The 17,500-nt window shown below is 35.6% G+C and overlaps 1 protein-coding gene across 4 annotated transcripts in view; it reads left to right on the top strand.

The window, feature by feature from the left end:
• LOC145246113 (uncharacterized) overlaps positions 1–17,500 on the top strand; it is a 459,766-nt gene that overhangs the window by 424,227 nt on the left and 18,039 nt on the right. For all 4 annotated transcript variants that reach the window (XM_080107946.1, XM_080107944.1, XM_080107945.1 and 1 more), the window contains exons 36-39: positions 4,415–4,562; positions 6,218–6,294; positions 10,098–10,205; positions 12,079–12,246. In XM_080107946.1, the coding sequence (XP_079964072.1) occupies positions 4,415–4,562; positions 6,218–6,294; positions 10,098–10,205; positions 12,079–12,246 (501 nt within the window). The remainder of the gene's footprint in view (positions 1–4,414; positions 4,563–6,217; positions 6,295–10,097; positions 10,206–12,078; positions 12,247–17,500) is intronic.

The following is a 17,500-nucleotide window of genomic DNA, read 5'->3' as shown; positions in this document are numbered from 1 at the left end:
TTTTAATTACAACAAACATCATTATCTAAATTAATGAATATTTGTTATAGTCTTCAAAAATACAGAAATTAAGGTAAACGTTTCAATCCCTCTATAAAAATTAAAATATAATTGACTTTCTGACATTTTGGGCTTCCGTAGAACTTATGCGCGACGGTTTGTCTGTTGTTTTGATTGTGGGGAAGGGGTGTACTAAAACTATTTTTTTTTTTTTTTGCAGACAAGGTGTTTTTTTTTTGTTTTTTTAAATTTTAATTCAATATCTACTTTAATAATAATCTTTGAAATAATCCCAGAAAATTAATATTCTTCTTTCAAGGTATTTTTGCAATGAATTTATTTAATTTCCAAATTAAGTTGAACTTGTCAATTTTAGACGCCGCCGTGAAAACATTTTTATTATAACTTTTTTTTTAACATGTAATTATTTTTCCTTTTTATTTTTACAGATTAATTTTAGGCTTTAGTTTTTCAAACACAATCAAAAAGTAATCTGAAAACTACAAAAAAATTATGATAAGCCGGCTTTTAAAACCATTTCTCTCTATCAGTTTCCGCCATTAAATTGCACGTACCTAATATGTACACATATATTTTTAACACACATACACACACGCACACACGCGCGCACACATACATATATATATATGTATATATATGAAAATAATGGAAATAGTACTGTGAAAATTCGGTTTGTTCCTTTTTATTTCTCTCTCTCTCTCTCTCTCTCTCTATATATATATATATATATATATATAATTATATATATATATATATATATATATATATATATATATATATATATATATATATATACTAGCAAAAGTATCCGTCGTTGACTGGGTTCAAAAACAGCCTACAAAAAATGGACTCTGATTTATGAAAGTATGATAGGTTATGAAAAGGAAGGGTTATAAAGAGATAGCTTCGAATTTGGGGGTATCAAAACCAAAGCAAAATATGATGAAAGTAAAAATAAAATAGATAAACCCCATAATTTATTATACTATACATGTTCACACTAAAACACTTATCACAATATTCTGTGGAACTATATTAAGAAACCTTGTTAAACTTTGTGACATATTTCCATTCTATGGAGGTCATGCACGAACGAAGACGCCATAATTTTATTATACCATATTTCTTCAAACTAAAACATAATTATCAAAGTATACTTACGCAGATAGATATGAAAAGTCTTTATTAAAGTTTGTGCCTATTTCCATTCTTTGGAGGCTAGGCGCGAACGCAGACCCCACAATTTTATTATACAACCGCTATTTAAGTTAAAATATACTTATCAAAGTATTATTATGTACATCTATATCAAAAACATTTGTAAATGTTTTTTTTTTAATTTTTAAATTTTTTATTTCCATACTTTGTGGATCAGGCGCGTACGCAGACCCCGCAATTTTAATGAATCACCATTATGTCAGATCAAACATACCCATTCCTGTGTCTCGATACATCTTCTATCATTATATGTGATCAGTTTTCGATAATAGTCAACCATATAGGAGCCTATTCGTGACCAGACACACACACAGACGTTCAGTTTTATATTATAGATATGTGTGTATGCGCGCGCGTGTGTGTGTGTGTATGTGTGTGTGTGTGTATGTGTGTGTCTATAGTAAGTTATAAAAACATATATGGCAAATTAAACTACACAGAATATTTCGCGTTTGATCCACGCTAGGATTCGTCAGGCTTATGCAAAGAGTTGTGGTTGCCTCGCGTTTTTATATACGCACATTCTATTGAGTTTTAGTTAGCCAATCAGCTTCTTAGTTTCCATCGCGCACTTGTTGAAGTAAATACTTAAAGTTTACGCATAAAATTATACTTTCGTATAATATTTTATGTGATTAAATCAAGTATATATATATATATATATATATATATATATATATATACACACACAGTGATGATCATATTTATTGGCACGGTAAAATAAAAGTTAAATTTTGTCTAATAAATTCTAAAAAAGGGATTAAATTAAAGAAAATAACAAAGTATATTATGTATTTTTAACTGGCCTTTCCGATGCAGCAATCGGATTTTAGAAAAAATAAATAACAAAGGAACAACAAACATAATTGCAAAAAACCCTTGTTCAAAATTATTGGCACGGCTTTGTTTTTCTTTTAGTATCAGTATAATATCAATCAATTTCCGGTTTACGTGCTTTCTGAACTTTTTTTATAGCCATATTATGCTTGTTTAACGCTAATTCAGTGAATAATTTTTAGATAGCGATTTATTTAAACTATTATAAGTGACTAAATTATAATTTTCAATCGCCATGGTTAAAACTAAGGAACACAGCGAAGACGTCAGGAAGCTTGTTGTAGCATGCCATACCAATGGGGAGGGCTATGATAAGATTTCAAAGAAGCTAAACCTTCCCAAATCCACTGTTAGAGCTATAATAAACAAGTTCAAATCCCAAGGCCACGTTATGAGTTTAGAGGGTAGAGGGAGAAAAAGGATTCTTTCCCCAAGAGATGAACGGAAAATTGTTCGACAAGTAAAACAAAACCCAAGGATCTCTGTTGGGGAGATTGTTGATGAACAGAGCACCTCTGGAGTGAATGTATCTCGACATACAGTTGGTAGAGTTTTGAAGAGAGCTGGTTTAAAAGCATGTCGTCCGAGAAAGACTCCCTTATTGAAGCCTATGCACCTGAAAGCAAGGCTAGCCTTTGCAAAACGTCATATTGATAAAGATGTTGCATTCTGGAAACGTGTTCTATGGACTGACGAAACGAAAATAGAGTTATTTGGCCATAATAAAGTGTCTTATATTTACAGAAAATCTGGCGAAGCTTTCCTGCCTAAGAACACCATACCCACAGTGAAGCACGGTGGAGGCAGTTTGATGTTTTGGGGATCCTTTGCTGCCTCTGGACCAGGGCGACTTGTTAAGGTCACAGGTAGCATAAAAAAGGAAGATTATGTTAAAATATTGGATGAAAACCTGAAAGACTCTGCTAAAGAGCTCTCACTTGGTCGTCGTTGGTGGTTCATGCAAGATAATGACCCAAAGCATTCGGCTAAACTGACTAAGAAATGGCTTGAGGACAATCATATTAATGTTTTGGAGTGGCCATCACAAAGCCCAGACCTTAATCCATTATGGAGAACATTAAAATTGAGGGTAATGCAAAGGAAGCCTAAGAATCTTATTCAATTGGAGGATTATTGTCAGGAAGAGTGGGCTAAAATTACTACTGAAGAGTGCAACAACTTGGTTGTAAACTATGAAAAGCGACTGAGGAAGGTAATCAAGGCCAAAGGCTATACAATTGATTATTAAATAAATCGTGCCAATAATTTTGAACAAGGGTTTTTTGCAATTATGTTTGTTGTTCCTTTGTTATTTATTTTTTCTAAAATCCGATTGCTGCATCGGAAAGGCCAGTTAAAAATACATAATATACTTTGTTATTTTCTTTAATTTAATCCCTTTTTTAGAATTTATTAGACAAAATTTAACTTTTATTTTACCGTGCCAATAAATATGATCATCACTGTATATATATATATATATATATATATATATATATATATATATATATATATATATATATATATATACTTGATTTAATCACATAAAATATTATACGAAAGTATAATTTTATGCGTAATTGTCTCTATAGACACACGATGGTCCTTATTCATGAAATTCTTTATTTGGCCAATCAACTCTGGTGTTCTGACTTCCTTACTTCTCCCACATCTCTCATCATCCTTCACAGACTCCATGGCTTTCTTGAATCTCGTATGCCCCTCAAAAACGGATGCTTGATTTATGCAAGATGATCTAAAAGCAGTTTGAAGCATTCTATACGTTTCTGTGGCATTTTTCCCAAGTTTAAAACATAATTTTATTGCATATCATTCTTCTAAAGTGTCCTCACATCCAGATTGTATTTTTGAAATTCGCTAGCTGTGACAATCAGTCTTTAGTAGGGTGTATTCCAATTCCTGCTGTAGCTGTTCATTTGAACTTGAAATCGTAAAAATTGGTTAGCGATCTCATAAGATGTATAGCAACAATATACTGAATTTTCAAAAGTCTACGGCAATTTTAAATGCCCGTACAAAAATAGTTTGTAAACTTATTGAACGCACCTTGTACAATATTAAACGTATTACACAATTAAAAATAATGAATAAATAAAAAAAAAATATTAAATAACAAAAGTATATAATTACTATAACTAAACAAATAAATGATTAATCCAACCACGTCCATTTCGTATGCTTCTTTCGACTTCAGACACGACGGCCATGATAAAAGTGGACATTTTCTATTTTACCGATTTGTGTTATTCGCATTGTGAACTTATGCTTTCGTCAAAAGACCAACGAATAATCGCGTTTGTTTTTGTTTTTTGTTTAGATCGGGTCATCTGGACCAAATTATTGCCCTTCGGACGCTGGAATACCTTCACAAGGAAAGGGATTATTCCGTGTGGTCCGAGGCGTACATGGAAATGAGCCAGGTGATTAATATGCTAATGCGAACGGCTAAATATGGAAAACTCCAGGTAAGTAATTCCCGGCATTAATGAGTAGTAGTAGTAGTAGAAGTAGTAGTTGTAGTAGTAGTTGGTGATATAGCAATTTGTTTAAAATCTAAATGTTTAACGTTTCTGAAGTTTTGAGGATTGATTTTTCGTATTATTTGGATTCTTTGAACTGCTATTCTGATCCCAAGTGTTACTTTGACAATGTTTCGGTCGATTTAACCTCCGACCTTCTTCATGTGTGTCTTGAAGAACTCGGGAATCTTTCTTTTGTAAGGCCTCATAGAAGTCCTATTGTCTGAACATGTTAATGGCCCTCGTCACAGCCTCATTCATCTTATCAGTTGTCTTATAAGGACAGCCTCTAAGATTTTCCTTGAGCTTAGGTAATAACCAAAAGTTACAGAAAGCAAGGTTTGGACTATAGGGAGAGTGAAGAACTGCCTGGATCCCCATATTGGTCATGACAACGTCTTTCTGATCTTCTATGAGTACCTTGAGACAAACTTTGCACAAATCTCCCGCATCTTCAGTTCCTCGCGAATAATTGTGCGTGCAGTTCCCACACTGACATCAAACTGTGTACTTATTGTCTCTATAGACACACGACGGTCCTTATCCATGAAATTTTTTATTTGACAACTAACTCTGGTGTTTTGACCTCCTTACTCCTCCCACACATCTCATTATTCGTCACAGTCTTCCTTCCTTCCTTCCTTGAATCTCTTATGCCATTCAAAACATGTTTGATTCATGCAAGATGGTCCAAAGGCAGTATAAAGCATTCCATACATTTCTGTAGCATTTTTTCCAATTTTAAACAAAATTTTATTGTATATCGTTCTTCTAAAGTGTCCTCACGTCCAGATTGCATTTCTGAAATTCACCTGCTGTGACAATCAGGCTTTAGTAGGATGTATTCCAATTCCTGCTGTAGCTGTTCATTTGAACTTGAAACCATAAAAATTGGTCAGTCATCTCATAAGATGTATAGCAATAACATACTGAATTTTCAAGAGTTTACAATATATTTAATATACAGAAAAAGTCTGGAAACTTATTAAAGGCGCCTCGTATCTAGACTCGCAATGGGAAAATTGGTTTGGAGAAAATAAAATGTTAGAAAAAATATTGAAGATTTTATAAAAGTGTCGGTCACTTACCTAATCACGCTACAAATATTTATTTATCCCAGAAAATTATATCAATTATATTAGGAATAATGATCGGAAAAACGAAATGTATTTTGAAATTTTTTATCGCACAATAAATGATGCAATGAAAAAAGTTCCTTGCTAGATTTTCATTCGTGGTGGTTCGAGTTACAGAAAGAGTAAGTTCTAGTTAAGAGATATGTACTCCCATCTCCTCTTATAAATATTACTAAAAAGTAAAATTTTGATCAAGATAAAAGTATAATAATTAAAGAAAGCAGACAAATGTCGTATCACTAACAAATATGCGATCATCGGACTAAAAAAAAAAAATATTTTGTATATTGTATAATGCATTTATGCAAATTATGTTATTTTTTTTATGATATTCTTCTGCTTTATTAAACTTTTTTATGAAACATTTGAAGATATCGAACATAAATGCAAAAAAAGGTCAGCTTTATTTTATATATAAGAAGATATATAAACAATATTATTTTCTTTTTCTTTTTTTTTTTTTAGAGATTTTTACGTCATCTCATATTGAACCTGTATAAAGAATTTGGTTGGAACAACACGACTTCTAGCGACAATGGAAGGTAAGAAAGAGATTAATATTAACTGTACACTGTTATGAAATTGAAAGCTAATGGTAATGATGCTTTAAAAGGAAACAGGAACGACAGTTTAGAAGCAAATGGAAGCAATATTTTAGCAAATAGTAATGATAGTTTAGAAGCAAATCGTAAGCAATATTTTAGCAAATAGTAATGATAGTTTAGAAGCAAATGGAAGCTATAGTTTAGCAAATAGTAATGATAGTTTAGAAGCAAATGGAAGTAATAGTTTAGCAAATAGTAATGATAGTTTAGAAGCAAATGGAAGCAATATTTTAGCAAATAGTAATAATAGTTTAGAAGCAAATGGAAGTAATAGTTTAGCAAATAGTAATGATAGTTTAGAAGCAAATCGAAGCAATATTTTAGCAAATAGTAATGATAGTTTAGAAGCAAATGGAAACAATATTTTAGCAAATAGTAATGATAGTTTAGAAGCAAATGGAAGTAATAGTTTAGTAAATAGTAATGATAGTTTAGAAGCAAATCGAAGCAATATTTTAGCAAATAGTAATGATAGTTTAGAAACAAATGGAAGCAATATTTTAGCAAATAGTAATGATAGTTTAGAAGCAAATGGAAGCAATATTTTAGAAAATAGTAATGATAGTTTAGAAGCAAATCGTAAGCAATATTTTAGCAAATAGTAATGATAGTTTAGAAGCAAATGGAAGCAATATTTTAGCAAATAGTAATGATAGTTTAGAAGCAAATGGAAGTAATATTTTAGCAAATAGTAACGATAGTTTAGAAACAAATGGAAGCAATATTTTAGCAAATAGTAATGATAGCTTAGAAGCAAATGGAAGCAATATTTTAGCAAATAGTAATGATAGTTTAGAAGCAAATGGAAGCAATATTTTAGCAAATAGTAATGATAGCTTAGAAGCAAATGGAAGTAATAGTTTAGCAAATAGTAATGATAGCTTAGAAGCAAATGGTAATGATAGTTTAGATACATATAGTAACGACAGTTTAGAAGCAAATATTAACGATATTTTAGAAGAAAATAGTAATGATAGTTTAGAAGCAAATAGAAACAATATTTTCGCAAATAGTAACGATAGTTTCGAAGAAAATAGTAATGATAGTTTAAAAGCAGACAACAACGACAGTTTAGAAGCAAATAGTAACGATAGTTTAGGAGCAAATACAAATAATAAAATATTTGCTTCTTTCTGATTGTAACATTTTCACTTGAAACAAACACAAACAGTTATTTCTAACAAACACATGAGCGATCAAGAATAAAAATCAACAAAACATCTTTTTACATACGTGCGCGGTCACTGGTCTTCATTGTCTGGTCATCGTATACGCCATGAATGGGTTGTTGATCTCCTCGTGGTTATTGATCTTCGGTTTAACTAGAGACGAATATACTCCGTCTTAGAAACACATGTTGGCTTTCAAAGATTTTATTGGAGAGAGCACATTAATTTACGGGAGGGGAGGAGACTAGCTCGGCTTAAATTAATTTCTTCCTACTTGTTCTTCTGTTTGGGAATTGAGAGACGCATGTGACAGGTCGCGGACGCGTGTATGGCAACTGTATTCAAATGACCAAGCCGTGTGCAGGGTGACGTCACAGCAAGGGAGAAAGGAAAAGGTTATAAAACGAAGAACATGTTTGCAAACCGTGGGTCACGTTTGACAAGATCACGATAACGTTTTACTCAGAAAAGTGCCCGGAAATAAATGTCATTTAAACGGAAATTAAGCGAGTTGAGTTATTATTTGTCTGGGTTTCCTTGCGATGGAATCTACGTGTTGGATTCCGAGTGTTTACCTATAAACACTTGTGTACTATACGTTACATATAGATGACAGATATCGAGCTGACATTGCTAAGACATTTTCAGACATATGTCGCCTCTCTCGATTCCCATCTCCGACTTTTATGTAATATGATCATTCGACACCAGCATTTCTAATGCGTTTTTTTTTTCTAAGGAATTAACTCTTTACCCATCCGCTTTAATCATGCTAGCTACAAGTTAATCTATTTCCATCTGCTCACCAGATTATCATGACATGTACTTAATGTAACCCTCGCCAAAATTCATACAAGTTAACATAATTGTTACTTATTAGCGTAGGGTCGCAATATTCATCGATCCAGCATGGCCGTAGCCGAGATTACACTCATTACACGAGTTTGTAGTGTAATTCAAATCTTGTCCGTAGCTGAATACTTGATGCTTCGCCAGGGCTATCAAGGGTATTTTTTTTTTTTTTTACCGTGACGCCAACTCTAAACGGGGTGACTACCACGGCTTAAGAGAGTCCCATCTACCCTTGAAAGGAGGATAGGCAGCACGTTTCTCAACCTGTATTTTACCTCGCGGTACATACAGCACCTAGCCTTCCCAAATGGTCACCCATCTGGTACTGACCAGGCACAACGTTGCTTAACTTCGATGATCTGGCGAGAACCTGTGTGTCAACATGATTATGTCGTATATACTATGATTGTGTTACAATATACAATGAGTTTTATATTTCAATGAATGATATCAGCTGATATTGTTGTCCCAAATAAAAAAACGTATTTATCGATTCGGAAATAGATATATGCTTAAAGAATATATCATGCGTGTTATGACACATGATAGCAACACATACGCACAATAGTGAAACAAGAGAAAAATTAAAAATCGTTCAATATATTATGCTGGGCTTGAGTCTACAAGGTTGAGCAATAAAAGTTTTGCCCCAAAGAAAAGAACACTGTAGCTTTATTTTAAAAATCGAAAAAATTCATTCAGGTACCTTGATTATGTAATAGAGCTGACATATATTCGATGTAGCCGCCTTCGGTCTCAATCACCGCCTAGATACGAGTCCGGAACTGGGAGCATGCCTTTTACACAAGCGCCGGCGGGAGCTCGACGAATATTCGGCATATAGCGGCGATCAGGCTGCTTTGGTGTTGTAAGACGTCATGCTGACGTTCTCGGTGTATGGCCAAACGAAGTAGTCCAGCGGGTTCAGATCGGGGGAGGAAGGGACCAGAGGAAGGGTACAAAGTCGTAGCACGCCTTCTGAAGCCAAACCTGAGTTTCTTTGAACTTTTGAGCTAGCGCCGAGTCCCGTTGCCACACCCAGGGTCTGCCAGCGGCCACTTGATTGCGTCAGGGAATCACCACACTCTTCAGCACATCCAGGTACATTTTGGTGTTGACTTTCACGTCGACTTTAAAGATGTGGGGTGGCATGGTGTGGCTCTCACTTGAAACCGCACTAAAGACCATAGCCGTTGCCGGAAACTTCGTTGAGCTTTGCTCTCGAGAGTTGAACTGTCCGGATTTGCATTTTGAGTGTGCTCTCTATGATCCTGTTGTTAGAACTTGGATCAGTAGAAAGCATGGGTTGTACAGCGGCGCATCTGCGATCTTGCTCATTGAATATTGTGTCACTTTAAGATATGATAGACGGTTTCTATCGCTCTTGGGATTTATACACAACTGGCCAACTAATAGATGGCCAGTAAAAAAAAAAAAATTAAAAAAACAGAAAAGAAAAAGAAAACCGGTTTTCATCAAACGGAAGTGGAATCATGTCGTCTTGTCTACATGATAATTCTATTCTTCCACTATGTATATTATGCTGGGCACGAGTCTATATGAAAAAGAACACTTGTATCAGACAGCAAACTGAAGAAAGAAGCTTTTGTTCTCGTTGAGCACAACCCGCACATTTATTATTTATTCATTTGTAATCTGTTGCTGATGAATGTTAGGCCGAAGAGTTATCTCCTCTTTATTTCGTTTTTGTCTTTACAGTTTCTTACGGCGTTTTGTGATAAGAGTTGCTTGTGAGAAAGAACTAAAAGAATGCGAAGACATTGCTATGATCCATTTTAACAAGTGGATAAGAGATGGCGATCCAGGGTAAGTCTTAACAATATCTGACGACTTTTTCTCTCTTTTTTATCTATTACTAGCGCTCGTTGCCCGGATGTGTGGCCCGGATGTGTGGAGGTGTATTAAGGACCTCCGGGGAGAGTGAAGAGAGGTGTTTAAAAAAAAAGTGGTAGAGTCCTGGGGGTTCCCCAGCGTTGCCTGGGTCGAGTAAGGAACCCCGAGGGGGGATTAAAACAAATAAATTGGTAGTAGCTAAGTTGGGGGGGGGGGACAGTTGACAGTTTGGGCGGAGAGAGAAAAAATGTGGTAGTAGGCAGGCAGGCTCGAACCTGTAATGCGAAGAAAGAAAAAAAACGTGTCGTCTTTGCCGATGTTTCACCAGTCTGACCAGAAGTCAATCCAACCGATACGATGACTTGCAAAAAATGGCGACTCAAAAAACGACTTCTCCTTGTAGAAAACTACCCAGTTCACGGTGAAGTAATTGATGTTTTTGGCCAATTTTTCGATATTTGTCATCCGAAGGGTGGAACTTTAAAACGATAGCGATAGCGTGAGAATCCGTCGCCTCTGTCGAAAGTTTTTGCGACAACATACAAACACAAACAAAACACTAATTTGTTTTTTATATATATACTAGCGAGGGGTACCCACCGTTGCCCGGGTGTTTGGAGGTGTGTGGGGGGTTAAAAAAGAAAGTAAGTATGAGGATCGAACCGGAACCCTTGGGGCAAAGTTGTAAATAAAAGTGTGAAAAAAACGTGCGACGTTAACGATTGCCCCACCGCGAGATGCTAACGAAAACACGTTTGAATTTATTCAATTACTTGGATTTAGCAGGTGCGCGTTTTAATGAGTTAATGAGGTCAAGTTTGACTGCGGGATGGTATTCATTTACTGCTGAACGCTTTCACCCCCCCCTCCCAAGATGTTATAGGTAAAAGACTAACCCACATGCGGCGAGCGATAAATATTGAATATTTATCTTCCCGAAATCGAGCAAATTAAATAGAAAGGCGAGCTTCGTTGTTAACTGTGAGATATTACGATTTATATGTGATATAAAAAGTTTAAAAAGTTGTGAACCGACCGACCGCTTCTCTAAAAAAAGCCTTTTGTTGACATACAGAAAAAAGCGAACACACATACATACATGCATGCATACATACATACATACATACATACATTTTCGCTTATATATATATATATATAGATAGAAGATTATACTAACACTATGAATGATAATTGTGCATAAAATCAGACCTTAACTTTCAAAAACGCCGGCAAGTGGCATCCGTATCTATCAATTGATGTATGGAAGCGCAAAATAGATACAATACTTCCGTTATTCTTCAAAACTGCTTACTTATATATTTGGGAAAAATATTAAGATATTTTTTTGTTAATATATTTTTTCAAACATATTCATTTTTTTTTGTTTTTTTTTAAAATATAGTTGTTTTTTTTTAATATATTGTACTTAAATATACTTTATTTAAATATACTTTATTTAATATAGATTATTTAAACTTGCGTAATCTTCTACGATCGTCGTTGATTTAAAAATAAATGTTTCGGCAATATCATCTCCTTGATTCGTACTTATGTTATTTGAATTTAATGTTTTTTTAACATTTGTGAAATATTCACATTTTAAAACTGTTAGACTATTTTCTGTTGCACATTCACCTTTTTGAAACTGATAGAAAGATAGAGCCTCGCTTAACGTGCTAGTGACAGGTTGCTTATCACTTCCCAATATGCTCAACCCAAGATACTGGTCTAACAGCCTATTTAAATAAAATAACTGAATTACTTACTTACCTTGTCATTTTTAATAAAATTTTGAGCAAGTTTTAAATCAAAGCCGTTATTCGTGCGTTTTTGCTTTCTTTTAAAGTGTGGATGCAGACCTCAAAAATGTTGTCTACTGCGTTGGCATTCGGAAAGGCGGAGAAGAAGAATGGGAGTTTGCTTATCGAAAATACAAAGAATCGAATGTTGCGTCAGAGAGATCGATATTGCTCGAGGCCCTCACCTGTACACAGAAGCCCTGGTTGCTCAGCAAGTAAGTCACCCTTAACAAAATAGACCGTGATACACAAACAGAGAGTTTGAATGTCTTATAGAGAGAGCTTGAATGCTTACTGGAGAGAGCTTGAATGTCCACTGGAAGGAGCTTGAATGCATTCGGGAGAGAGAGGGAGTGTGTGTGTGTGTGTGTATGTGTGTGTGTGTGTGAGTGAGAGAGAGAGAGAGAGAGAGAGAGAAAGAGAGAGAATTTGAATGCCTACTGGAGAGAGTTTGAATGACATATTGAAGAGAGCTTTAATACATTCTGGAGAGATCTTTAATGCCTACTGCAGAGATCTTGAATGAGAGAATGAGAGAGAGGGGAGAGGGAGAGAGAGGGGAGAGGGAGAGAGAGAGTTTATCTACTAGGGAGAGCTTGAAAGATTACTGGAAAGCTTGTATGCCTTCGAGAAAGAGTTTGAATGCCAATTGAAGAGAGCTTGAATGCCTACCGCCTGAATGCCTTTGGGAGAGAGAGAGAGAGAGAGAGAGAGAGAGAGAGAGAGAGAGAGAGAGAGAGAGAGAGAGAGCTTTCTCCAAGTGATGTTACATTCAATAACAAAACAGAACGGAGCTAGATACTTCACCAGAATAGATGAATTCTTGTCCTGAAATCCAGTAAGACCAAGAGACCACAAGAAAGATATAATACAACATATTTGAATGGTCGATTCTGGAGAGGAAAATTATGTTTTTTTTTTTTTACATAGGCGTCACCACTTATCAAGGTCGAGAGGCCACTCAAGGATAAGGGTTAAAGAGTGTCAAAAGGACAATATAGTAATCGATAGTAATGGAATTTCGGTAAATTTGTTAACTTAAGTGGAACGGCTAATCAGAAATTTGCTTACGTTGAACTTGAAGACAACCATATTATAGACAGCTGGAAAGCAGAAAAACGGAAGACAATTCCACAGGCGTGCAGGTCTAAGAAAGAAGCTTTGATCATGGAATCTACGTTTAGGTTTAGGCACAGATAAAGATTGAGGGTAATTATTGATAGTGTTTTCAGCTAGACGAGTGTTTCTTGTGAAAGTTTAGCGAGGGGGGACCATAAATTGAAGCTCAGTCGAACACTTGCCATGAAAATAACGATAAAGCAGAGACAAACTCACAACATCTCTTCTGTGAGATAGAGGTTGCAGCGAAGAGAAAAGGACATCTCCCACGAGGCCACAAAGTCTATTTTGAACCCTATCAAGGCAGGACAAGTCCTTTCTAGCAGCTCCTGCCCAGATGTGGCAACAGTATTCCATCCTTGGATGTACCTGGCTCTTATATAGATAGAGAATTGCATCAGCAGTGAGATATCTCCTGGATCGATAGAATGATCCGACCATTTTTCCAGCGGCCTTGGCAACAGATTTGATGTACGTATTCCATTTAAGATCAGGAGTAAAGGTCAAGCCCAGAAGCTTATCAAAACTTGAAGCCTCCCCAAGACGAGAGCCATTCATTTTAATTGATGCCAGATGGGGATCAGAATGTTGATGATGTAAAGATAGAAGCTTGGTTTTAGATGCATTAAAAGTAACCAGCCACTCCTTTCCCTATTGTATAACATGATCAAGATCAGAGGAGAGAGAATCGGAGAGAACTTGGTCGTTTACTGTCTTAGATGTACTACCATAGATGGTAGTGTCATCAGCAAAAATGTCTACGAATGATGTAAGGATTTGATTTTGAAGATCATTAATGTAGATCAGGAAGAGAGTTGGGCCCAGGTTGGACCCCTGAGGGACTCCAGCATTAATACTGTGAGCTTCTGATTTTTGCCCATCAACTCTATGAACCTATTTTTGCCCATACTCTTATGAACCTATCCGAGGGAAATGGTTTAATAATTGAGAAGACATTTCCAGCTATATCATAGCTGGAGATCTTGTAAAGTAAACCTTTATGCCATACCCTATCAAAGGCCTTTGATATGTCAAGAGTTGTCAACTTTTTTACTCAAAACAGAGTCTCCAACCTAATAGGTCCCGAACTGTCATCTAAACTTCAGCCCCTGCCCCACTGACGAAATGTTGCATCCATCTGCCTGTTTTACAAGTATTTTAATGGTGGATGCTCTGACGAACTACAAGCCCTTGTGCCCCCTCGACGAAAATACCCCCGCCAAACCCGACAAGCAGCAAAGTCTCACCCCTACACAGTTGAGATCCCTAGATGTAAGAAATCCTTTTACTCTAATAGTTTCTTCCCTAGAACTGCAGGACTTTGGAATTCTATTCCGGTTTCCTGCTTCCCCAACTGTACTGACATGCAGAAGTTCAAGTGTAATGTGAACAGACATCTTGCTGCTAAACTCCCTACATAGTACTCCTGCAACTTAGGTCCCTGATAGTAGCCCCCTACATCAAAGTGGCAACGTGCCTTGTTTGGGGTGAACATGTAATTTAAAAAAAAAACTTTATTGTTTGAGAAGTAAATGAAATATTCAAATATATCTCTCATATAAAGATTGAGTGTAAGCTTCATGAATGGGGGCCTCTTGGTTTCTGAGAACTTCGACTGAAGTAAAATGAAAAGAAAAAGAACTAAATTGCATTTAAATTTGGGATTTACGATATGAGGATTTTGAATTGCTCATATGTGAATATTTATTTACAAGGTGCTTTCGATAAGTTTGCAGACATTTTTGTGCAGACACGAAATTGTCGAAAACTCTTGAAAATTCAGTATGTTATTGCTATACATATCTTATGACATGATTGAACAATTTTTATGACTTCAGGTTCAAATGAACAGCTACAGCAAGAATGGCAATACACACCACTAAAGCCTGATTGTCACAGCTGGTAACTTTCAAAAATGCAATCTAGACGTAAGAACACTTCAGAAGAACGATATGCAATAAAATTCTGTTTTAAATTTGGAAAAAATGCCAAAGAAACGTATGGAATTCTTCAGACTGTTTTGGGGCCATCTTTCATGAATCGTGCATCAGTTTTTGAGCGGCACAAGAGATTCAAGGAAGGTACGGAATCTGTGAGGGATGATGAGGAGTAAAGTCAGAACACTAATATTGATTGGCCAAATAAAGAATTTCATTAATAGGAACCGTCGTGTGTCTATAGACATAAAAAGTACACAGTTTGATGTCAGTGTTGGAACTGTATACAAAATTATTTGCGAGGAACTGAAGATGTGGAAGATTTGCTGAACTTTGTCTCAAGGATGTTCAGAAAAGATAACAGACTATTTAACCAAGATGTGCAGCAAGACAGTTCCTCATCTTGCAGACTTTGTTTCCTGTGACTTTTGGTTATTCCCTACGCTCAAAGAAAACTATCTTAAAATTGAAAACATTGATTTCAACTCCATTGTTGGATATTAAAAATAATAAACGTGGTTTTTAATATATAATTTCATGTTTATTTGCGAGATAAAAGTGTAAAAAGAAGGGTTTTTTTTTCTGTAGAAATTTGTGTTTATGATAAAATATTAGTTTTCTGTATCTATTTCAAAGATAATTAGTAAAGTCCTAAGATATTGAATTAAATTAAAAAAAAAACACCTTGTTTGTACAAAAAATAGTTTAATTAGCCCCCCAAAACGAGTGATACTGTGAAGAACAACATAGCAACAAACAGAGAAAGAAAAACTATAATAAACGATAAAAAAATACCAACTCGGAATTTTATTTATTTATTTGAGTTTTGTAAAAGAAAAATCGAGTAAAACCAAATTTTATAACAAAGCATTTTTATATAAGAGATGTGAATATAAATATTAGTTTCAGTTATGCAAACAAATGTTTTTTAAAGAATGTTGGGTAACTAGTCACAAGACTTGGAAATTTCTAGGCAAATATGTTCATATGAGTATGTAAGTAATTTAACTATGCGAGTATTTGGGTGCGTGGTATTCTGTGTGTATGTGCGTTGGTTTACCTTGTTCCTATTACTTCATGTGAATGAGAAGTAATTCGTTTCTGTTCGCCTCGTTAGTGTGTAGGAATGTGTGCACGAGATAAAGAAGGCCTTTACGTGGGTCAGTGAATACTTTTTAACCTCCTCCAGACAGAGAATGGTATTGTGTAGACGGTCTGGTGTCCGGCTGACGGATGAAATATCTAGAAAACTGCTTTCGTTGACAAGGTCTTATCGGATTTTTTAATTTCGCACTGACTTATAATTTTCACATCGACATGTTACTTGGGGGGGGGGGAGACTTGAAGCGATTTTTATTGGCTGGAAAATGGTTTGAGTTCATACGTTATTGTGAAAACTTCTTTGCATTTCGAAGTGACAAAGGAAACGAATTCCAACTTTTTACCGTTCCTAGAAACCATTTCGCTTCGGTCGCCACAAGATATCAAGCCTAAGTAACAAATTGCTTGAAAAAAAGCAAATACATGAACAATTTCGATATACCCAGATAAGTACATACACAGACGAGGTGCCTTTAATAAGTTTTCAGCCATTGATAATACACACATGAAGCTCTACTTCCCTTCGAAGTAATCTCCTCCGGCTGCAATGCACTTGTTGTACCATTCCAACAACTTCTGGAAGGTTCATAGTAGTCATCTTGTGTGAGCATGTCAATGGCCCTTGTCACAGCCTCCTTCGTCTCCTCAGTTATCACATAATGACATCATCTAAGGTTTTCCTTGAGCTTAGAGAATAACCAAAAGTCACACGGAGCAAGGTTTGAACTATAGAGGTGGGGGGGGGGGAGTGAGAATCTGTCTTAATGCCCATCTTGGTCAAATAGTCTGTGAAAAGGATGGAGCACTCTTGAGATAAACTTTGTGCAACTTCCGCATCTTTAATTCTCACAAATAATTGTGTGTACAGTTCCCACACTGACATCAAACTGTGCACTTATTGTCTACATAGACATGCGGCGGTCTTGATTCATGAAATTCTTTATTTGGCCAATCAACTCTGGTGTTCTGACTTACTTACTCCTCCCACACGTCTTACCATCCCTCACGGACTCCCTGCCTTCCTTGAATCTCTTATGCCACTCAAAAACTGATGCACGTTTCATGCAAGATCATCTAAAAGCAATCTGAAGCAGTCTATACATTTCTGTGCCATTTTTCAAAATTTAAAACAGAATGCGTATGGTTCTTCTAAAATTTTTAGAAGTAATTACAACGTTGCATGTAGACGTGTTACTTTTGGGGGGATTTGAAACGATGTTCGTTGGTTGAGAAATATTTCGAGTTCACACGTGCCTGTAAAAACTCACTTGCTATTAATGAGACGTAGACTGCAATGCAACTGTAGATATTA

The sequence above is a fragment of the Euprymna scolopes genome, chromosome 23, assembly GCF_053919585.1.
Source record: "Euprymna scolopes isolate OS-2025 chromosome 23, ASM5391958v1, whole genome shotgun sequence".
Lineage (NCBI taxonomy): Eukaryota > Metazoa > Mollusca > Cephalopoda > Sepiida > Sepiolidae > Euprymna > Euprymna scolopes.
Note: the sequence above shows the minus strand (reverse complement) of the source record. Positions and strands in the feature narration are given on the sequence as shown.